General features: G+C 38.1%; 1 protein-coding gene across 6 annotated transcripts in view; it reads left to right on the top strand.

Moving 5' to 3' along the window:
* Nipped-A (Transcription-associated protein Nipped-A) overlaps nucleotides 1–24,665 on the top strand; it is a 1,216,281-nt gene that overhangs the window by 306,797 nt on the left and 884,819 nt on the right. For all 6 annotated transcript variants that reach the window (XM_090382460.1, XM_090382459.1, XM_090382462.1 and 3 more), the window contains one exon: nucleotides 2,503–2,541. In XM_090382460.1, the coding sequence (XP_090238586.1) occupies nucleotides 2,503–2,541 (39 nt within the window). The remainder of the gene's footprint in view (nucleotides 1–2,502; nucleotides 2,542–24,665) is intronic.

Below are 24,665 nucleotides of genomic sequence, written 5' to 3'. Positions count from 1 at the left end.
AGAGAATTCTTGTCTCTTGCCATAGGTGTTGATCACAACTGTTGTCTGGCTATAGTCTTTCCCTGTGTATCCCCCAAGAAATTATAGAATAGACGTGTGGAAATTCATCTTTAGCCAGCGGGTGGTTGATTGCTGGAACAAACTTCCATCTGTCGTTGTAGAAGTTGACAGCTTAAATAAATTCAAAACAGAATTAGACAAACATTTGAAGTGAATGGATGGGTGAAATGGGAATTTTTTTTTTTGGCCAATGCTGTATAAGCTTGCTTGCTTTGATACCCTTAATGCCAAGAAAGCTTCCGCTCCTGATGGCATTTCTCCTCTTGTCATCAAAACCTGTGCTGTTTGAGCTTGTTCCTGTTTTGTGATGCTTTTTTACACTTTCTTATTTCAGAGATGTTTTTTCTTCTTCTTGAAATTTTGCTGTTATCCAGCCAGTTGCTAAAATGGGTGACATATCTCTCCCATCCATTTATTGCCCCATTACATTTACCTTTTCTCTTTCCAAAAAAATCCATTAGCCACTAATTCTTAAACCATCTTAACCTTCTACCTCATGTTTGAAATGCAAGCAGTTGATATTTCTAAGGTTTTTGATTGAGTTTGGATTGCAAAATATCAATCTAAACACACCTTCTGGATTGCTGAAATTTTTTTTTTTTTTTTTTTTTTTTCAGTTGTGTATCCAGTTTTCTCTCAGCCCACTTTCTGCATTCTGGTAGACAGCCTTCCAGATCTTCCAGTTCTTCTTTATTAATGGCGATGTTTCCCAAGGTTAATTTTTCGTTCCACTCTTCCCCTCTTGTATATCATATATTATACAAGAGGTAAAGAGTGGAGGAAACCTTTCGGCTGTTTTCCTCTGACTGGAAATTCTATTCATAGTTTTGGCATAATAGCACACTATGTTCCACCCTCCATTTGAGAAACCTTGCCTGTGCAAACAGCTTAAAATATCCACCACCAGTTCCTTAAATGCCAAACCTCTAGGGAATTCTCTAATGGTGCAAAGAAATCTTAGTTAATTCCAATCCTTCTGTAATTGTCCTGTCTTATTTCTTCAAGAATAGGAGTCTGCTGCTCCTATGCTAATCTTCAATGACACTCAGATTTGGATGTGATCACATATCTCTGTTAGACATATCTGACTTCTATCTTGGCACTAGCACATCACAAATTTTGCCTTTACTGCATAAAAAATAATAATAAAAATTAAAAAATAGCCTTGTTCGTTCCCACTCTTACTTTTTTCCCAAAGAACTATTCACTCTGTACAAATCTCAAATCTGCCCTGCCATGGCATATTATTCCCACATCTGGTAATGGTGGTGCTCTCAAACTCCCTCTAGACTCCATCCAAAAGATGACAGATTAATTAATGATCTGTCCCTTAAAAAGTTTTACCACTGTCTGTCTGCCTCACAGACAGAGTTTGTTCTGCTTGCTTTTATTTACTATAGTTAATTCTCTGGCCATTGGTGTTTTGAATTGCCACCTGTAACTTCTCCATCCCACCTCTTTCAAACCAGCCTGAATACATGACCTTAACTAGTCAGCATCCATCACAGAAACAACTTTTCCTTTTCATCATTTATCCCTTCTATTGTCTAAAGCAGCTTTTCCCAACTTTTTTAACTCACGAATACCTTTCAACGTAATATTTTTTATCACGAACCCCTTTCAACATAATATTTTTATTGCGAACCACTAAGCCTGTATTCTCTGAAATTGTATTATAGTTCTAATTTTTATTATAAAATATTATAATAAAAATTCATTCACATGTATTTCCTGAAAATTGCATCTGCAGAAATTAGATTCTAATGTAGTATCTTCTACCTTTTCAGGTTCTTATTTACCATAATGTATACTGTTAATGAATACGCTTATTGTGAACCTTCCAGGTTCTCATCCTTGTAATCTCTATTTAATTTACAGGAACCTATACAGCTGAGTCATATTGCTGAGAAAGAACAATGCAAAGCTGAGGTTTTCTGTTATCTGAAATTGCTTAAATTAATTATATGTAGTTGGAAGCTTATTTTAATGACAAATGCTCATATTCATTTCATAGTAACAGGTGCAATTTGTCCACAGTAGCAATTGCGCCAAAAAAAAAAAAACCCACTCTACTAACCACAACTGTTGAAATATATTTTTTTACTTTAGCCAGCACTTAGAGAACCCCAAAGTTCAAATAAGAGAAAGCAGAGGATGTGCATTTCAACATATTATATGTGCCAATTACAAATGAAACATCCGCAACCCCATTAGGAAGTTTGAGTATTGACTAATAATTTGGGAAATCACTATTACACACCTACTAAGTCTGGTTATGATAATATGAATTTTCTGTTTTTCCTTAAAAAAATATGTAAAGGAAATTGTGCTTAATTTATTAATCGAATTATAAACAGAGAAGTATAATTAAATTAATCATGAAAGTATGAATTTTTTCTTTAAAATATAATGGCATCTTATTATTATTTTTTTTTTTTACAGTATGTTGTTGACAGAATATTCAAGAATTATGCTTTACAGGTATGTTTATTTTATAATTAGAAATTGCTTTATTCATTTTTTTTTTTTTTTTTTTTTTTTTTTTGCATATTATAATTTCCTTAACATGGTTTCTTAATTTCATTAATTCGGTATCAAATTATTAAAAATGTTTTGCATTTTATGTTACCTCTATTGAGAATAGAGGTAACATAAAAAAAAATTCCCTGTGATTAATGTAAATAAGGATAATTCAACATATGTAAACAATTAAATTCAAAGCCTGAATTGGATCCCATGACTTATGAATTGCTTGTCTACTTGAAAAGACTGCTAAAATCAACTTTTCGTTTATTTGTTTGTTTTAGTAAGTTGTTGGCGCATCGGCTTCTGTGGCCATAATGCACCTCCCAAGGTTTTTGCAGTACTGTGATCCAAGCCCAAGGCGGGATTCAAACCCGTGATCTTTGGGCTGCCAGGCAGGCACTTTACCCACCCGGCTAGCCCGATCGACCTAAAATCAACTGCAGTCAAACATTGTTATAATGAAATTAAAGGGATTATAGTAAAAGTTTTGTTATAATGATCTTTATTTAAAAAAACTATAATTTATGCAGTAAGAATTAATCTCCTAGGAATTTACTGTTTATTAAAGTAAATAACTATTTCTTTATATCATGTTTTTCTTGATGCTGGTTATCAAGCTATCACAAATGAGATCATATTCATAATTGCAGAGCTAAATACATTACTCTATTTCTTTTTAAACAAACTTTTTTTTTTTTTTTTTTTTTTTGGAAATGAAACCATATATGATGAAGCAGGCAATTTCAGGATCAGTTAATTTCAGGATCACTTGTCTTAGTCTAAAGGGAACTGCTAATTCAGATTAAATTGTATTATGATTGTTTGTTCAAAAATTAAACTTATGGGAAAATATATGTTCTTCAAATGAATTAAAGTTGTGTTTAATATTGATATTGCTTAACCGACCAAGACACCTTAAACTGCATTTTATGGCAGGAAAAATAATTTCTACCAAAAAATAATGACTTGTAGGCTGAGGAAACCCATTGTGAATGGAAACACTCCTCTTGAAGAAGTAGTAGTAGTAGTTTAATATTGATATTTTGGAAAACCAGCACAATTTGAGTTTAACAGTTGGAAAGCAGTTCAGAAAGCCTGAATTACAGTGGTTTATTTTAGCCGGCGAGTTATAAATTACTGGAATAAGTTACTGACATGGGTGTAGAGGTTGACAGTTTGGAGAAATTCAAATGTCAGCTGGATAATTAGTTACACGAGGAGGAAATGCATAGGTTGTTATTTATTTATTTTTTTAATTTTATTTTTGTTATTATTTGTTTATTTTATTTTTTTTATTTTATTTTATTTTCTGGCTGGTGCACCACATGGCCATTACTAATACTAATGGGGATCCCGCCCTACTATTCGATAATTTCCCACTTCACTCTTAGAACCACCCTTATGTATGGGAGATACATTAGCACTTTTCGAATCCAACTGAATCTCCCAGAGTTTAGTGATGCTCGCATAATTAGCCTTAATGGTTCAATGCACTCACTTGCCGCCTCCCTTAAGATTATAGGGTATGTTCCATCAACTCCAGGAGCCTTACTGGCCTGTAGGCTCAAAGGTTTTTCATTAAATAATCTTGTGAAATTTCACTATCATTAAATACATATTTTTCAACTTCGCTCCCACAATTTCCCATTGCTACAAAAGGTCTTTCTTCTGTAAATATCTCTGCACAATAACTGTTGAGTTCATTGCAATGGCAGCTGGTGTATTTAATACTATCCCCTTTCACTTACGTAAAGGTCCGATCTGGATTGTCCTGCTCTTCTTAGCATTTATATATGTGAAGAATTCCTTATTCCCCCACTTTGCTCTGTTTGCTAGCAATTTCTCATAAACTGCCTTTGCCTGTCGAACCTTTTCTGTGACTCTGTTACGGATCATCTTGTAGCTGTTATAGGCTTCAGTACTTTTTATTGCTCTGTAACCTTTCCATGCCACCTTTTTCTGCTCAAGTAATGTGGCACCTTCACTATTCATCCAACTTGGAACCCTCCTCGTGGAGTATTTTTTTAATGGTAAATATGCATTCAAGGGGTCTGTGATTAATGTTTTAAAAGCATACCACAGTTCAATTGTGTTCGTTCTCTGTACGATATCTACCCAGTTAATAGTGGCCATGTAGCACCTTAAGGCATCGTAATTTCTTTTTCTGCAATTATAACCCATTCCTTTGCCTTTTACTACTGCTACCTCTCTCTTCATCATCCACCGTAGAACTCCATGATCACTTCCTGCTACTGGTTCCTCAACTGTCAGCCCTGTTATGTCATCTGATTCATGGGTGATGATGAGGTCTAGGATATTCTTTTCTCTAGTACTTTCCCTGACATGTTGATACAAATAATTTAAAAATTTAAATTAATTTATTGATTTAAAATAATGCCGAGTTTCCTTTCCATTTTCTCCAATCAGTTAGAGGCAAATTGAAATCGCCCATAATAAGACATTGACGCTTACTTGCCCATTTCATTTGCATGTAGAGGCTTTCGTCATAATTTTCACAATCACCTGCTCTGTAGATTACTCCTACTCGCATTATACCTTTGTTTCCAACTATCTCACAACATACAGATTCTGTACTAGCACGTGAAACGTCTGAATCCTGGAAAGCTCGTCACACACAGGCTGCTTCTGATAAGAAGCATTACTCCGCCACCCCTTCTATCTATCCTATCCTTCCTAAATACATTATACAAGCTATACTGAAACTCATCATTCCCTATTTCTGGGTGGCACCACGTTTCCGTAAGCCCTATTATGTCTCCGTTACTTGTTTTAACCAGCAGTTCGAATTCACTCATTTTATTGACGACACTTCTAATATTACTATATAAACAATTAAGACTTACTGTTCTTGTATATTTAACAACCCTAACAACCCTTGAAGTTTTTTAGGCTCTCTTCCCTGGCATTAGCTACCCGCCCACTTGAAACGTTTGTGCTCTCTGAACATCTATATAACATGTCCAGTTGGGGAAACCGATAAGAACTCTTGAGGTATGTGCAAGAGTTACTTTGACCAATATTATCAGATTACCCACATTCCCCGTAACTAGCAGTTTCCCTGGACCTTTAAGGTATCCTCAATAATTCTGGCAAAAACGTTTGCACCACCTATGTTTAATTGTATCCCGTCTCTACAAAACAAATTCCTTCTACCTACAAGTGTGGGCCAAGCTGGTCCTTGAGGTCCTTGAGTCCTTGAGGTTGTCACAGACAACCCTTTGGTCCTTGAGGTTGTCACAGACATTCTCTCAGATATGCCAGACAAGCTGTTCTTGCTACCTGGGAGTCTAAAACGCTGATGGAACTGATATTCGGGTGACACTCAAGTCAAAGTGGACCCAATTTCGGCGAAGTCCGGACGGTCTATGACAGCCAAAACCTCTGCTTGCACCTTCACGATGGTGGGACTGTTAATAATCCTGGGTATAACCTTCATGCACAAGTACATGGTGGGTGACCACCCAGGTGTGAACCAAAGTAAGCAGGGGTCGAGGTGTAGCGCCCACACCACATGGAGGAACGCCACCCCTCTATGTTACCAGGCAGTACTAGGTGGTAGATGACTCTCATCAACCGGTGAAATACCACCACTTTGCTTATTGGGGGCTAGAAGTGGTGAAACCCATGTTTAGTCTCTAGAGCTAAGTTCCGGTCAACCCTTCCCTATCTCTTCCATCATGCAGTATGATTGATGATTTTTGAGGTTATGATGAATGTTGTGGCGAGATCCAATATTCCTTACATTTCGAGGGTACAGCTCTAAAACGGTGTTCGCAGGCCGGCCGCTAGTTAGTACACCGGACTGAACCTATTGGTAATTCTCTAGGAAGCTTCTGGATCAGCTAGTGTATAATCTTGCTACCTCTACTCTGCCAGATAGTGACTGGAGGGAGTCCGTAGTGTGTATGCGGGGAGCATTGTCGAGGCCACATTATGTCAAGGATCTGGGTATATTCTTACCACATGTACGCCATATCCAAAAATTTCATTACTTCATACAGCATGTCCCACCCACTTTTTCTTACTATTGAATACATCATGAATTGTCAAAATAATAGAGCAAGCTTATCTGCGAAAAGATCTAAACCTCCCAAGGACTTCCTAATTCATTTCACAAATATACGTGGTCTCAATTCTAATCTCAACGATGTCCATTTCCACTTGCAGTCTTCCAAACCCCATGTGCTTTTTCTGACTGAATCTCAGTTATCAGTTGATTCAACTACTGCTCATCTCAGATGTCTAAATTATTTGCTGTATGATTCCTTTCGCCTCAAAGGTGGTACTTGTGCATATGTCCGTTCTGATATTCCCTGTCAAAGACTTGGCAATTTGGAATCTCCTCTCTTTGATCTTCTCTGGCTTAAAATCTCTCTACCTCATTGTGTAAAATTCATCTGTTGTCTCTACCGTTCTCCCAACTCCACTAATCACTTGGAGCTCTTTGACTTCCTCTCTTTGCAACTTGACTTTCTCCAGTCCAACTTTCCTAACAGTGAGGTAATTTTCCTTGGTGATTTTAATGTTCACAACTCCAGCTGGCTTCCGTTTTCTAGTCACACCGACCCAGCAGGTCGAGATGCTGAGGCTTTTGCAATTACTAATGACCTAGCAAAAATTGTTCATTTACCTACAAGAATACCGGACAATCCTAATCATACAGCCAATACGCTTGATCTTTTTCTCACAAACAACCCTTCTAAGAACACAGTCAAAGTGAGAGGTCCTTTAGGCACTTCAGATCACAACTTGGTGATTGTCTCTTTTCCAATGGAACCTTTATCTCATGGCTAATCCCAACCTCGTGTTATTTGGCATTACAAGAATGCAAAATGGAGTGACCTGCGAGACTTCTTTTGTTCTTTTCCTTGGTCTGATTACTGTTTCAAAACTTCTGATGTCAACGTTTGCTCAGATCGTGTCAGTGAAATTGTTCTTGCAGGAATGGAATCCTTTATCCCACACTCCACTTTAAAATCTCGTCCTTTATCTAAACCTTGGTTTTCCAATAAATGTGCTAAGGCTGTCCAAAAGAAGAACGTTGCATATCGTAATTGGCTTGTTTCTAATTCTTCAGTTTCATTTTCTGCCTACACCAAAGCTCGCAACAATTGTAAAGCAGTTATTAATCAGTCCAAACTAGAGTTTGAACAGGCTAAGAGTAGAAAACTTGCTTCTTGCCCTAATGGTAGCCGAGCATTCTGGTCTCTTGCCAAAGCTATTGGCCGCAACTTTTGCCCATCTCTGCTCCCACCTCTGTCCAAACCAGATGGTTCTGTAGTCACTTCAGCCAAGGATAAAGCTGACCTGCTAGCATCCCATTTTTCTTCGAGCTCATGTATTAACGATCTTGGTAAAACACCTCCCACCATTCCTAACACGCTCCATTCAATGCCTCCTGTGGTCTTCCTTCAAAAGTATATCAGAAGGATTTTGATGAATCTTGATGCTAAGAAAGCTCCAGGTCCTGATGGTATTTCTCCACTTGTTCTCAAAACCTGTGCTCCTGAACTTACTCCTCTTCTTTGCCGCCTTTTTTCACTTTCTTATTCCAAAGGTGTTTTTCCTTCTGCTTGGAAATTTGCTCATATCCAGCCAGTTCCTAAAAAGGGTGACAAATCCCTCCCATCCAATTATCATCCCATTGCAATTACTTCTACTCTTTCTAAAGTAATGGAGAAATCAATTAACCGCCAACTCTTAAACTACCTAGAAACCTTCCGTCTGATTCAACGATCGCCAGTATGGATTCCGTCAGTGTCGATCCACTGGTGATATTCTGGCTTATGTTACCCATTTATGGACTAATTCAATGGAAAGGTTCGGTGAAAAACAAGTAGTTGCTCTTGACATCTCAAAGGCTTTTGATCGTGTTTGGCCTAAAGGTCTTCTAAACAAGCTTCCATCTTATGGTTTGCCAACTGTTTTTAGTAATTGGTTATCCAGTTTTCTCTCTGATCGCTCACTGAGGGTGATGGTAGATGGCTCTCTGTCTTCTAACTTCTCCACTAATGCCGGTGTCCCCCAAGGTTCAGTTCTTTCCCCCACTCTTTTCCTCTTGTATATCAATGACCTTCTTCCATTGACTGAAAATCCTATCCATAGTTTTGCCGATGATAGCACATTGCATTCAACTTTCCATTTTGAGAAACCTTGTCCAGCTCAATCAGCTTCAAGTTCTCGAAAATCTGCTGCCAATTCCTTAAATGCCGATCTTCAGGTAATTCTCCAGTGGGGCAAAGACAACTTAGTTGATTTCAACCCTTCTAAAACTCAATCTTGTCTTATATCTCGCAAAAAGGATTCTTTTGCTCCTATGCTTATCTTTAGTGACATTCCGATTTCTAGGCAAAATGATATATCTCTTTTGGGGATTACCCTGACTTCTAATCTCTCTTGGCACAAGCACATTACAAATATTGCTTCCTCTGCATCTAAAAAACTTGGTTTTCTCTTTTGCTCTCGGCGTTACTTTTCTCCCAAACAGCTGCTCACTGTATAAATCGCAAACCGCCCTGCCATGGAATACTGTTCCCACATCTGAGGTGGTGCCCCCAAAACCTCTCAGGCTTCTTGATTCCATTCAGAAGAGGGCAATCAGGTTAATTAATGATTCATCTCTAACAGTCTCTCTCCACTCGCTTTCTCATAGACGTACTGTTTCTGCTGCATGCCTCTTCTACAGATACTTCCATGGGCACTGTTCTTCTGAATTGGCTTCTATAATTCCCGCTCTCTCTTTCAAAACAGTCCGAACCTGTGCCGCCACCAGCCAACATCCATTTACTGTCCAACTTCAAACCCACAGAACCAACTTTTCATCTTCCTCATTTATTCATTCAACTGCCGTTTTCTGGAACAACCTTCCTTCATACGTATTTCCTGAAAATTACAATCTACAGAAGTTCAAGTCCAATATCAACAAATATCTTCTTTCGTCTTCTCAACCTCCAACCCAAGCACGGTACTAAGTACTATAGGTTATAATACCTCTCGTGTTTGGGGTTCTCATAAAAAAAAAAAAAAAAAAAAGCTGATAGAAATTTCCCCCCAAAAGCCTTGCAGAGTCCTTCAAGTCTTGAGTTAATCCACAAGGCTTTTAACCTATAATCCCTACTGTCGTGTCGGGGCAGAATTGCAGAAACATAAACATTGTGGCCTAGCTTGCAGCATTTACTCAGCATGGTCCTGTATTTTTCCAACAAATCATCAGATTGTGTACATTTAATGTCATTAGTCCCCACATTAATAATAATATTCTCTCTACCCCCCCTTAAAATCTGACAATCTGTTGGTGACATCATTAATAGTTCCTCCTGGCAGATGTACCCTGGTTCTACTCCACCTATCCTCATTACAAACAAGTAATATAAAAAAAATTTTTTTTAAAGTCAATTCCTACTTAGGTCAACAAAGAAAAATTTTATTTTAGTTACTTTTTATTAAATAATTACAATTAATATAAATATGTATATACGTATGACAGAATCACAATATTAAGTGGCAAAATAGAAAGCGAATTTCCTTGCAATTTTCCATTTTCCTTTCTATATATGGTGTTGGACTATTATTTTTATTCGCATGTTTCATTTTCCATTTTGTTCCCTCCTTGACTCAGACTAGAACCCAGAATGAAAAAAGAATCTGAAAAAGAAATTTTTTTCCAGCGATCTACACGCTTCACCACTGACGGTATTTATTCCTAAATTTATATCCTGCTAAATATCTTATATAAGAGAAATTTTTTTCTCCCATATAAAAGTAAAATTAATTAATTAAATTTAATTAATGAATTAATATTTGAAAAAACTGTATTAACATCAAGTGCCATCCACTACAAGTTTAAAAAAATGTATTTGAACTTGAGTTAATGAATAACAGGTGGATGAATTAATTGAGTTAATGAATAACAAGTGGATGAATAACAAAAAATTATTGATTTCGCAAGAATTGAACTGGCATTCTTCACCATCACGGGAAAAATACTGAAATCCTTGCATTTTACCGATTGAGCTACTGCCTGTTGATTTAAATTTTATTCCTAAATTTATATCCTGCTAAATATCTTATATAAGAGAAATTTTTTTCTCCCATATAAAACTAAAATTAATTAATTAAATTTAATTAATGAATTAATATTTGAAAAAACTGTATTAACATCAAGTGTCATCCACTACAAATTTAAAAAAATGTATTTGAACTTGAGTGGATGAATAAAAAGTATTTTATTAACGATTGAAAATTTGAACAAGATATATAAATATATATAGGGAGAGTGTGAACTAATAGTAGGAATTGAAAAATATTCCCCGTTTCCCTGATAATAGAGTCTCCTAATAAAACAATGTCCTTTCGAACCAGAGTAGTTCGCACTTGGATTTTCTGTTTTGAGTGGTGAAATTGGGAGTGCATCACTTGGTAGATTGCTGGAGTCTTGAGTCCCAGCTAAGCTCCCAGATGCATTATTCTCGAGGGCAAGCACCCGTTTTTTCAGTGACTCAAATTGTTCCATTAGTGCACCAAATTGTAATTTAAGATCGGTGCACTCCTTACATTGATCATAAAGAAATGAATCCCCAGATGAGCTATGATTAGTCACCAGGTCGACCTTAGAAAACATTCCACAGGTTCTGCAATGGATTAAATAATGACTCGCACGTAAATTGCCTTCGGCTATTTCTGTGGAGTCACAGTACCCTGTGACATGTTTAAGGCAGATCTCGTAATTACCATTATAAAATTAGCTCAATATCAATGAAAATTAACTTTAAAAAATGATATCTATAATATTATAAAAATCAAACTGTTACAGGAAAACATATAACAAAATAATTCAACAATATACTAAATAAATCAAATATTTAAAAGCAAAAATCAACAGTAACCCAATCCACTAAACTGAAGAGCCCTGACAAAGCGTGTCCACTCACCTGAAATGCCAACCAACATATTGGTTGGCATTCGTGTATACAGGAACTCCCCGACTTACATAAGGGTTCCATTCCGCAGAACACTACGTAAGTCAGAATTTCCTCCATGCTTGTGCAGCATTCGCATCTGTGCTCACTGAATTGATTGAATCAAAAACAAAATGTTCAACGAACATGCAAATAGAATTATTTATTGTATTTATTCAATTTTTTATCTCAGTGCAGGAAAAATTAGAAAAAATTTCAAAAATTATAAAATTACAAAAAAAGAGAGGAGACAGGCATAACGTCAGCAAGTTTTACCTCTCGAACGTCATTGCCAGAATTGACATCTTCGGGTGATACGTACGCAACTGTCGAGATTTAGTCATCTAAATCTCGATAGATGATCGGACTGTGGCTTTTTTCTTTTCATCATAGATTTCATTGTAGCAAGCAAGCATATCAAACAAGCATCTTTCACCCCTGTGTTAAATTTTAAGAATTGTTCGCCATCAGGATCCATCTTCTCAAACCTCGCCATTGCTGATGCAATTTCACGAAATGCCATTGCCATCTCTCTGGTGATGAAGTGTCTCGGCACCTCATTTGGTTCATCTTGAGCTTTGTCAGCATTTTCTTGTTTCACTATTGCTGCCAGCAAGTCAATAAGTTCTTCGTTAGATAATTCCTTCTCTTCTTCCTCTGTTAACTCCTTCACATCTTTGGCAACAACCTCCAACTGAAGTAACTCTGCAAGCTTTACAATCTTATCTGTAACCTCTTCATTTGATTTGCTTTTTCAAACCCTTCGATGCCTTTTACATGCCGTGGGTATACCTTCTTCCGTGTGCCATTTAAACAACTTTTAGTAATTTCTGCCCAGGCCTTATTAATGTTTAAGATGGCGTGGAAAATATTCTAAGATTTCCAAAAGTCTCTTAGCGTAAAATTTTTCTCACCATCTACTGCATACAATGCCTGAGCAAATATACGTAAATAGTATGTTTTTAAATTCGAAATAATACCATGATCCATAGGTTGGATGAGTGAAGTCATGTTTGGCAGTAGAAATATGACTCTCACATTCAACCTCGGGAATGAAGCAGCATTTAAACGAATCCTCAAAGAGAAATATTTTTATCCATGCGCTCTGGTTTGATCGGAAATGCAAGGGTACGGTGGCTTTATTGATGCCCTTAAATTCACAAGGATTTCCTGAATGCTACACAAGCAGTGGTTTTAATCTGTAATCTCCTGCTTCATTAGCCCCAAGCAAGAGTGTGGCCCTATGTTTTGATGCCTTGAAATCTGGCATTGTATTTTCCTCTTTGGCAATGTATGTTCGATCTGACATTTTTTTCCAATACAGAGCAGACTCGTCAATGTCAAAAATTTGCTGTGTTGAATCATTTTTTCAACACCACAGAATTTCTCTGCAGCTGCAGAATCGGCACTGGCGATTTCACCATACTTTAACCTTGTGGAAACCAGCGCAGTGCTTGAACCTATTAAACCATCCGTTGCTTGCCACGATCTGGGTTGGGGTTTTCTGTACTTATCCTTAATATCTTTATACATACTTGTTGCTTTTGCTTGAAGGGCCATTAGACTCAGTGGAACTCACATCTGAATCTGATTTTCGATTCTTATTATTAACAACTGTTCCATCTTCAATATAGCACCTGAAGCTGCACTGCTCAGAAAACTTCATATCTGCCTGCACAATTACCCCCAGGTCCTTTTCACTCTCTACCACTGTCAGTATGACAGAGTTGATACGTTACTCTTGGGTTACTACTTCCCATATGCAGTACTTTACATTTGTCGATGTTAAACTTCAATTGCCCCCTCTCAGCTTATATGCTCAACTTTTCTAGATCCTATGGCAGCAGCGTACTGTCATTAGCGTCATTAACAAACCTGCCGATTTTCGTATCGTCTGCAAACTTGGACATTAAGCCTGATATACCATCATCAATATCATTAATGAATACAGAAAACAATAATGGACCAAACACTGAACCCTGGGGGACTCCACTAATAACATTAGTCCACAAAGAGCAGTGTCCATTGATTACCATTCTCTGTCTTCCCCCACTCAACCATCCCTTTATCCATAGCACCAATTTTGCTCCCAATGCCACAATGCTCCAATTTGTGCAGCAGTTTTCCATGTGCAGCAGTATCAAAAGCCTTTCTAAGATCCAAATATATGATATCAAAGTTATTCCCTGCATCCAGTTCCTTTGTGACTTCATCATAGTATCCAATCAAACGGCGCCTCCGTAGCCAGGTGGGAAGGAGCAGCAGTGCGTAGCACAAGCTTCTTGATTAGACCGGGGTTCGAGCCCGTCACCACCAAATACGTAGGATGCGGAAAGGTCAGGGAATGACCACCGCATATTCCCGGAGCAATATGGCCTTAGTTGCTAATGCTCCTAAAAAAAAAAAAAAAATAATAATCCAATCAAATTGGTCAGGCAAGACTTTTCCTTAACAAAACCATGCTGTGTCTGAGCTATAAATGAAGTCTTGTCTAGATGATCCTGCAGTGCTTCTTTAATCAGTGCCTCCTTTAATTTCCCTGGAAAAGAAGTTAAACTAACAGGTCTGTAATTACCTGTGTCACCCTTTTATCCTCCTTTGTGGATTTGGGGTCACATTTGCATATCTCCAGTCCATAGATACCTCCCCTGAGTCCAAAGAAGCTCTCATAATTATGGCTAAGGGTTTGCTTACTTCCATTGCTGCCTCCTTTAATATAACTGGATAGATACCCACCCCAGGTGCCTTTCTTAAGTTTATATTCAACAATTTCTCCTCCACTTTACACTCACTTATTACAAGATTATCTAGCTTACTGCCAGAGTTTAATACACCTCTGGCATTCCCCTCCCTGAATAACTTCTCATGTGTGAATGTAGATGCAAAATATTCATTTATTTTGTTAGCTACCCGAGCAGGATCATCAACAGCTGAAACTTCGATATCAAGTGGACCAATCTGATTCATCCCCTTCCTTCTAGAGTTTACATAGGTAAAGAAATCTTTGTTGTTTTTCTTTGCATCCTTTGCCAAGGATTTCTCATAATCTGCCTTTGCCTGCCTAATCTCCTTTGTGACTTGGTTACACACCAGCTTATATCTATCATAGGCTTCCACTTCACCCATTAATTTATATGTATCCCGTGCATTTTTCTTCTCTGCCATATGTCTGATTAGTTTATCTGACATCCATTTAGGCTTAAATCCTGAACAATATTTCTTAGTTGGTATGTAAAGCCTAGTAGCTTCCAAGATAAATTCTTTGAATGCATCCCATTTTGAATTTTCTGTTGCTAACATCATCGGTTGGTCCCACCACATACAATTCACATACTGTCTCAGACCACTGTAGTTGCCTTTACGAAAGCAAAAACCCTTCCCTTTACCCTTGGTGGTATTTAACTCTTTGAGTAATTCCCACTTCAGCACATTGTGATCACTGCCACCTAGTGGTACTTTTATTTGCAGATTCTTAATGTATGAAGAATCACTACTAAATAATCACATTAGCATTAGCATTAGCATTAGTAGAGGCATTTGATGCAAGAAAGCAAGCTTATGCAGCATCAGCCAAAAAAAAAAAAAAAAAAAAAAACCCACTTCCACTTCACCCCTCTGTTCGTTCAAAATACCTGTCCAGCTGAGCCTTAAACTTATTTAGGCTATCAACTTCCACGACAAGGGATGGAAGTCTGTTCCACCCACCAACCACCCGCTGGCTAAAGGCAAATTTCCGCACATCTATCCTACATCTGTCTTTCCTCAATTTGAATTTATGCCCTCTCAGGTGATTTTTCTGAGCTAGAGGAAGAATCCCATCAGCATTGAGCATGCTCAAACCATTCAAGGCTTTGTACACCTCTATCAGATCACCCCGCTGGTACCTAGTTTCCAGACACTGTAATTTGCAAAACTTAAGCCTTTCTTCGTAAGAGAACCCCTTTGTCCCATTCACCAATCTAGTTGCCCTTCTCTGTACTCGTTCCAGCAGCTCTACATCCTTCCTGAAATGAGGCCTCCAGGCCTGTATACAGTACTCTAGGTGTGGCCTGACCATTGCCTTATACAAGGGAATAATCACCTCCTTATCCCTGCTAGAAAAATTCCTATATATCATTGACAATACACCATGAGCTACTCTTGCAGCTCGTCTGCACTGCTCAGAGAACTTCATATCTGCCTGCACCACCACCCCCAGGTCCCTTTCATTCTCTACCACTGTCAGTGTAGTACCACAGAGTTGATACGTTGCTCTGGGGTTGCTGTTTCCCATATGTAGTACTTTACATTTGTCAATGTTAAACTTCATTTGCCACCTCGAAGCCCATCTGCTCAACCTTTCCAAATCCTGTTGCAGCAGCATAGTGTCAGTAGTGTCCTTGACAACCCTGCCAACCTTCGTATCGTCTGCAAACTTGGACATTAAGCCTGATATACCATCATCAATATCATTTATAAATACAGAAAACAATAAAGGCCCCAATACTGAACCCTGAGGGACTCCACTAATAACATTAGTCCACGATGAGCAGTGTCCATTGATTACCACTCTCTGTCTTCTCCCCCTCAACCACCCCTTTATCCATAGCAGCAACTTGCCTCCAATGCCACACTGCTCCAATTTGTGCAGCAGTCTTCCATGTGCAACAGTATCAAAAGCCTTTCTAAGATCCAAGTATATAATATCAAAGTTATTCCCTGCATCCAGTTCTTTTGTGACTGCATCATAGTATCCAATCAAATTGGTCAGGCAAGACTTCCCCTTAACAAAACCATGCTGTGTCCTAGCTATAACTGAAGTCTTGTCTAGATGATCCTGCAGTGCTTCTTTCACCAGTGCCTCCATTAATTTTCCGGGAACAGAAGTTAAACTCACAGGTCTATAATTACTTGTGTCAGCCTTTGATCCCCCTTTGTGAATTGGGGTCACATTTGCACATCTCCAGTCAATGGGTACCTCCCCTGAGTCCAAGGAAGCTCTCATAATTATGGCTAAGGGTTTGCTTACCTCCTTTGCTGCCTCCTTTAATATAACTGGATAGATCCCATCCACCCCAGGTGCCTTTCTTGTGTTTATCTTCAACATTTTCTCCTCCACTTTGCTCTCAGTTATTACAAGATTCTCTAGCTTACTGCTAGAGTTGAATACACCTCTGGCATTCCCCTCGCTGAATAACTCCTCATGTGTGAATGTCGATGCAAAATATTCATTTAGTTTGTTAGCTACCCGAGCAGGGTCATCAACAGTTGACCCATCGATCTCAAGTGGACCAATCTGATTCATCCCCTTCCTTCTAGAGTTTACATAAGTAAAGAACTCTTTGCTGTTTTTCTTCGCATCCCTTGCCAAGGATCTCTCGTAATCTGCCTTCGCCTGCCTAACCTCCTTTGTAACTTGGTTACAGATCAACTTGTATCTATCATAGGCTTCCATGTCACCCATTAATTTATATGTATCCCATGCATTTTTCTTCTCTGCCTCATGTCTCATTAGTTCATCTGACAACCATTTAGGCCTAAACCTTGAACAATATTTCTTAGTTGGTATGTAAAGCCTAGTAGCTTCCACAATAAGTTCTTTGAATGCTTCCCATTTTGAATTTGCTGTTGGCAATATCATCAGTTGATCCCACTGTATAGAATTTAAATACTGTCTCAGTCCATTGTAGTCGCCTTTACGAAAGCAATACCCCTTCCCTTTACCCCTAATGGTAGTTACCTCTTTGAGTAACTCCCACTTCAGCACACTGTGATCACTGCCACCAAGTGGTTCATTTATCTGCAGATTCTTAATGCATGAAGAATCACTACTGATAATCAAATCAAGAGTATTACTCCCTCTAGTTGCCTCCCGAACATGCTGATGTAGAAAACAATCATCCAATAAATCCACAAAAGCCTTGCTACTGTGTGAGTGACCAGCCCCCAAATTCCAGTCAATATCTGGGAAATTAAAATCCCCCATTATAAGACTCTCTGATTTACTGGCCCACTCTATTTCTCCGAACAGTTTCTTATTATACTCATCAGAGTCATTAGGCCTATAGCACACTCCTACTCTCAATTTTGATCTCCCAATGCTTATGTCACACCAAACTGACTCGACACTGCACTGTCCAGCGATGTCGACTGGCTTCACTTCCTTGGATTTTATGTGTTTTTTAACTAATAGCATAACCCCTCCTCCCTTCCTATCCTGTCTATCCTTTCTGTAGACATTGTACTCCCCAAATTCCAGTTCTGCATTTCTTATATCTGTGTGACACCACGTCTCTGAAATCCCCACAATATCTGCCTTTGATGTTTTGAGCAATACCTCAAATTCATCAAATTTATTTACTAAACTCAAACTAAACATCAAGAGTATTACTCCCTCTAGTTGCCTACCGAACATGCTGCTGTAGAAAACAATCATCCAATAAACCCACAAATTGCAGTCAGTCTCAGGGAAAAATTAAAATACCCTATTATAAGACACTCTAATTTACTGGCCTCTCAATTTCTCTACACAGCTGCTCATTATACTCATCAGATTCATTAGGCCTATAAAACACACACCTACTTGCATTTTTACTTTCCCAGTGCTTATGTCACACCAAACAGACTCGACATTGCATTGTCCACCAACATCAATCGAATGCCCTTCCTTAGATTTTATATTTCCTAACTAACAGCATAACCCCTCCTCGCTTCCTATCCTGTCTATCCTTCCTGTATACATTGTACTCTCCAAATTCCAATTCTGCACTGCTTATATGTGTGTGACACCACGTCTCTGATATCTCAACAATATCTACCTTTGATGTCTTGACTAGCACTTCAAGCTCATCAGATTTATTAACTATACTCCTAGCTTTGGTGTACATGCAAGTATACATGCACCTGTTTCTACTTTTAGTTACCCTAACACAGCCCATGTATTTACTTGTTCCACTATGACCCGCAGCAGTCCTGGAAATTCCCATTGCCTCGCTTTCCAGGCTTCTGCTCATTTCAATAGAAGCAGTGCAAGAATCAGTTTCACCTTGGCCAGCGGCTACTATTAATCTATTAGTCTGTGTATCCCCCCAAGCTAGCACACATTCACTGTTGAAGCAGCGAGAACTAATTCTCTTGCAATAAATGACAAACTTTGTCCTGCCTCATACTTCCCAATCATTTCATCTTCATTTCTAAATCAATTTTGTTTCGTTTCCTGTCACTACCACTTCTTGCACTTTTAGTTAGTCGCTTTCCCTTCATCATTGTAACATGTGTAGGTGCTTCCGTAGCCAGTTGGGAAGGAGCAGCAGTGCATAGCACATGCTTCTTGATTAGACTGGGGTTCGAGCCCGTCACCACCAAATACGGAGGATACGGAAATGTCAGGGAATGACCACCGCATATTCCCGGAGCAATATGGCCTTAGTTGCAAATGCTCCTAAAAACCAAATAACATTGTAACATGTAAATAGGAATGAAAAGAAGTTTCTGAAAATTTGTTTTTTATTGTATGAACCCCAGTGGCTCACATCTGGTGCGTATAAGCTTGGCACAACCAGGGTCCTGAGCTGAATATCATCATTCCTCTCTTTCTTGGTGATTCACTTCTACTTCTGACTCTTGCGCGCTCTCTCTCTCTCTCTCTCTCTCTCTCTCTCTCTCTCACTCTCTCACTCACTCACTCACTCACTCACTCAGGGTAATTCAGATATTTTTTTCTTTAGGCTGGTGCAGCATAAGCCTCAGGTTTCCTTGCACCATATTGCTAATAATAATAATGTGATTGAAGATTTCAGTGAAGGGGAACACATTTCACCATAATAGCGTAAAAACCAACATGCAGTTATTGGGATTATAGCAAATGCAATAACATTCAGTTTACTACCCATTTATAATTAGATGCACTAACAGAAAATACCTACAAGAATGCCAGGCAATCCTAAGCATACAGCCAATACGCTTGATCTTTTTCTCACAAACCACCCCTTCTAAGTACACGGTCGAAGTGAGAGGTCCTTTAGGCACTTCAGATCACAACTTGGTGATCGTCTCTTCTCCAATGGGACCTTTTTCTCATGGCTATTCCCAGCCTCGTGTTGTTTGGCATTACAAGAATGCAAAATGGGATGACCTGCGAGACTTCTTTTCTTCTTTTCCTTGGTCGGATTACTGTTTCAAACTTCTGATGTCAACGTTTGCTCAGATCACGTCAGTGAAATTATTCTTGCAGGAATGGAATCCTTTATCCTACACTCCACTTTAAAATCTCGTCCTTTATCTAAACCTTGCGGCATCGAAAATGCATTGCCGGTAGTCTTTAGGCTGAATCTGACACTGACCATATAAGACACAGGGTGATTTTCCAAGTATTTCTTTGCGAAAAAAAAAAACGCGTTTTATAAGCCGGAAAATACGGAAAACAACATAATTGCTGATTGATTTCTTATTACTTTCCGGCCTGTATATAATGTGAAGTCACATACCCCCTTGCCTCTGTCGTGTCTCGTGGTGTTGAAAGTGTAAAACATAATACCCCCCCCCCCCATAGTTAGCCAACCCACGGATTGGCTAACTATGGGGGGGGGTATTATGTTTTGTTATGTCCTGCTTACTGTTTTGTCGTCTTTATTATTATTTTAATTTTTATATTTCTTCTTCAACATTGTTGGTCCCTGTACACGAGGCATATGTACAGGCACCAACTTTGGTATGGGTTATGCAGCCCCATAAGATCGAGCACAACTATATTCCCCTTCTTCCATTTACTTTCAGCTGTCATTAAATTTTACAAATCATTTCTTTTGTGGGATTAGGCTGGCTAAAAGCAATTTCGAGATGCTATTCTTCTGCTATCACTTCTTTTTTTGTCCTAAAGTTTAGTGTTTTTTCAACGCCACCTTGGTAGTCTTTGCTTCTCCCTTCGCTGGCACATTTGCTTCATTTGTTTAATTGCTTACTTCCCCATCACATGGGCACAGTTAACTTTGACCAATTCATACCCACCCCCAACACTTGGGGTTACTTCAACTGATACAAATATATAGAAAACAACCGGATAACTTCTTTGGTCTCTAGTACAGCCCTGCGTTCACTACATTCAGCTACTTTCACCGACTTCTACAGTAAGTTATCATCATCAGCCATTTTTAATCCACAGCAGGATGAAGGCCTCTCCAGCAACTTTCCAGTTCCTTCTGTTTTGTACAATGGCGATCCATTTACTACCCATAAACTCATGGATTTCATCTATCCATCTCTGCTGTTGTCTTCCAGGTTTTCTTCTAGCTCCTCTTGGGTACCATTCTGTTATTAAATTTTTCTTAGTCCATCTGTCATCATGTCTTCGAGCTACGTGTCCTGCCCAAGACCATTTTAGTTCTTTAGTTTTGATAAGAATGTCTGTTAATTGAGTTTGCTGCCTAATCTATGTGTTTCTCTTTTTATCTAACAGTCTGATTGCTAAAATAATTCATTCCATTTTTCACTGTGTAGTTCTCAGCTTCTCTCCCATTATTTTGGTGAGTGCCCAAGTTTCATTTCTATAAGTCATGGTGGGGAGTATACATTGGTTCATTATTTTACGTTTCAGGCAAATTGAGATATTGCTTCTCAATATGTGACTATATTTCCCGAATGCAAAATTTCTTCTTCTCTCGACTTCCAGCCATTTATCATTATTACAGCTAATGACTTGTCCCAGAGAAGTATATGATTCCACCTTTTCAATTACTGCTCCTTCAATGATTATATCCCTTTCTGTGGCATGTTTGTTCATCATTACTTTTGTTTTAGCCATATTCATCTTTAGTCTGAAATCCGTACTAACTCTGCATAACTGATTAAGATTTTCCTCTAATTCTTTGGGATTGTGGCTTATGATCACAATGTCATATGCAAATCGTAAGTGGTTTATGTACTCTCCATTCACATTGACTCCTTTCTGCGACCAGTCTAATCTTCTGAAAGCTTCCTCAAGGACAGCAGTAAACAACTTCAGAGATATTGTGTCTCCTTGTTGAACTCCTTTCTCAATCTTAAATTTGCTACTGTCTTTGTCTACTCTAATAAATCAGGTAGCGTTCTCGTATATTTTCTTCAAAATCATAATATATGGGGTATCTATGCCATGTCTTTCCTGTGCCCGAAACATTTCCTTATGCTGTATGGAGTCAAATGCCTTTTCATAGTCCACAAATTCCAGGCACAATGATGTTTTATATTCATTTGCTTTCTTTATTAGCCATGATATTACGTGAAGGTGATCCATAGATGAGAATTCTTTCCTAGAGCCAGCTTGTGCTTTTGATTGATTCTCATCAAATATTCTTTCTAATCTGTTAGTAATGACCCTTGTGAACAACTTGTAGGTGAGATAACAAGCTAATTGGTCTGTAATTTCCAATTTCTGATTTATCCCCCTTTTTATGCAGAAAACTATGATTGCATTATTCCACTCCTTAGGCGTCACACCTTTTCTAAATCAGTTTGGGAAGAGCCTTTGCCAGTTTCTGTGCCATGTCTCTTCCTCTCACTTTTAACAACTCTATAGTAAAGGGGCTTTCTGATTCTTCATTTTCTTCAATGCATGTTCTACCTCATCAGGAAGGATATTGGGTATGTCGTGTGTATGTTATTAATTTGTGATCCATCTGGGAATGATGCCACTGCTGGCATCATTCCCTTGCTTCTTGTGTAATTCTTTGTAGTAGTCTTCTGCTATTTGAAATATGCCTTTTCTGCTATTTATAAGTACACCATCCGTATTCTTCAGTTTCAGTATCATTTGTCTTTCTGTATTACTGTGTCTGGCTGCTGGTTTAAGTCCTTTGCTTTCCCTTAATGCTTGTTGTATTTTACTTGTGATAAATCTTCTTATGTTCTCTCTCAGTCTCTTTCTAATGACTTTACATAACTCAGTATACTCAATATTCTCCTTTTCAGTGTTTATCTTGCCCTTCATTTGTTGTCTTCGGTTCATCATTACAAGTGTTTCTTGACTAATTTTTTTCTTCTTTTGATTTCTTTTTAACTATAGGTTTCTTGGGCTTTATCACTTTCAGAAAGTTGTAGTGTTCCTCGTCAATATCTTGGTCCTGATTTGTTGTCATAACCTGACTTTATTCTTTCGTCTTAAGATTACTCCTTCTTTTACTTTGTTTTAATTTCAAACTGAGTATTTGCCTTCATTTAAAATTTTAGTGGAAACTTTCATTCAATTTTCCTTTATAGGATTTAATCGGTATTATTTTAGCTTAATTATGCATTTTATTTTTATTTATTTATTTATTTTTAATTATATTCTTCTTTTTATTCCTTCCTTTTTGGTCTCTGTAGGGTCGACTATGATGTATACGTTTCGTACATATACATCATAACAGTAACAGAGACCTTGTTTATTGCTATGGTTCCTTTTGTTTTGGCTGATGACCTCCCTGGAAGACATAGTTAAAATCTTAGGACCTACAGCATTAAGTACAGGTAACCCCCACATTCAAAAGTACATCACCAAGGGTGTCAAGATTAATACTCAAGATTTCTAAGAGGTACAAGCTAAAGATTATAATGATTTATGCATCAACATCGAGCCATGATGATGAAGAGGTTGAAGAAATGTACACCGAAATTGAGAGTCTTCTAGATGAGCAGAAAACCCACTACACTATTATTATGGGGGACTTCAATGCTAAGGTTGGAAAAAGGCAAAACAGCGCAGAAAGAGGAACTATAGGAAATTTTGGAATTGGTTAAAGAAATAAAAGAGGTGAAAGACGTGAAATTTGCAGAATCTCAAGTACTGTCAGTAATGAACATTTTTTTCAAGAAAAGGGTGAACAGAAAGTGGACATGGAAGAGTCCAAATGGATTAAAAACTAATGAAATCGACTTCATCCTCACTAACAGAAGATATATTGTGAATGATGTTACCGTCCTGAATAAGGTAAATGTTGGAAGTGATCACAGAATGGTAAGATGTACACTTGATATAGATGTACGAAAGGAAAAAACTGACTCGAGTAAATAATACAAAGATCTTTGAGATAACAGAGGAGGAGAAAAAGCAGTATGTACTGGAACCTAAGAACAAGTTTGAGCTTCTGCAGACTGCTCAGGACCAAGATATTGACGAGGAATATTACAACTTTCTGAAAGTGATAAAGCCCAAGAAACCTATAGGGAAACAGAAATCCAAAGAAGAAAAAATTAGTTAAGAAACACTTGTCATGATGAACCGAAGACGACAAATGAAGAGCAAGAAAAACACTGACAGGGAGAAAATTGAGTATACTGAGTTGTGCAAAGCCATTAGAAAGAGACTCAGAGAGGACATAAGAAGATTTAACACAAGAAAAGTAGAACAAGCATTAAGGGAAAACAAAGGATTTAAATCAGCAGCCATGAGCAGTAAAACAGAAAGACAAATGATACTGAAACTGAAGAATAGCGATGGTGTACTTATAAACAGCAGAGAAGGCATAATTCAAATAGCAGAAGACTACTATAGAGAATTATACAAGGAGCGAGGGAATGATACCAGCAGTGGGGAAGATGGATTGCAAAGTAGCAACACATACGACATACCCGATATTCTTCCTGATGAGGTAGAACATGCATTCAAGAAAACGAAAAATCGGGAAGCCCCGGGGGAAGATGAAGTTACTGTAGAGTTGTTAAAATTGGGAGGAAGAGACATAACACAAAAACTGGCAAGGCCCTTCACAAAGTGCATTAGAAAAGGTGTGATGCCTAAGCAGTGGAATAATGCAATCATAGTTTTGCTGCATAAGAAAGGAGATAAATCAGAAATTGGAAATTATAGACCAATTAGCTTGTTATCCCACATCTACAAGTTGTTCACAAGGGTCATTACTAACAGATTAGAAAGAATACTTGATGAGAATCAACCGAAAGAGCAAGTTAGCTTTAGGACAGGATTCTCCACTATGGTTCACCTTCATGTAATATCACAGCTAATGGAGAAAGCAAATGAATATATAAACCACCATTATGCCTGGCATTTGTGGATTATGAAAAGGCATTTGACACCATACAGCATAAGGCAATGTTTCGGGCACTGGAAAGACAAGGTATAGATACCCCATATATTATGAATTTGAAGAA

The sequence above is a fragment of the Mastigoproctus giganteus genome, chromosome 10 (genome assembly GCF_048544385.1).
Source record: "Mastigoproctus giganteus isolate SK-2022 chromosome 10, ASM4854438v1, whole genome shotgun sequence".
In the NCBI taxonomy this organism is placed as follows: Eukaryota; Metazoa; Arthropoda; class Arachnida; order Uropygi; family Thelyphonidae; genus Mastigoproctus; species Mastigoproctus giganteus.
Note: the sequence above shows the minus strand (reverse complement) of the source record. Positions and strands in the feature narration are given on the sequence as shown.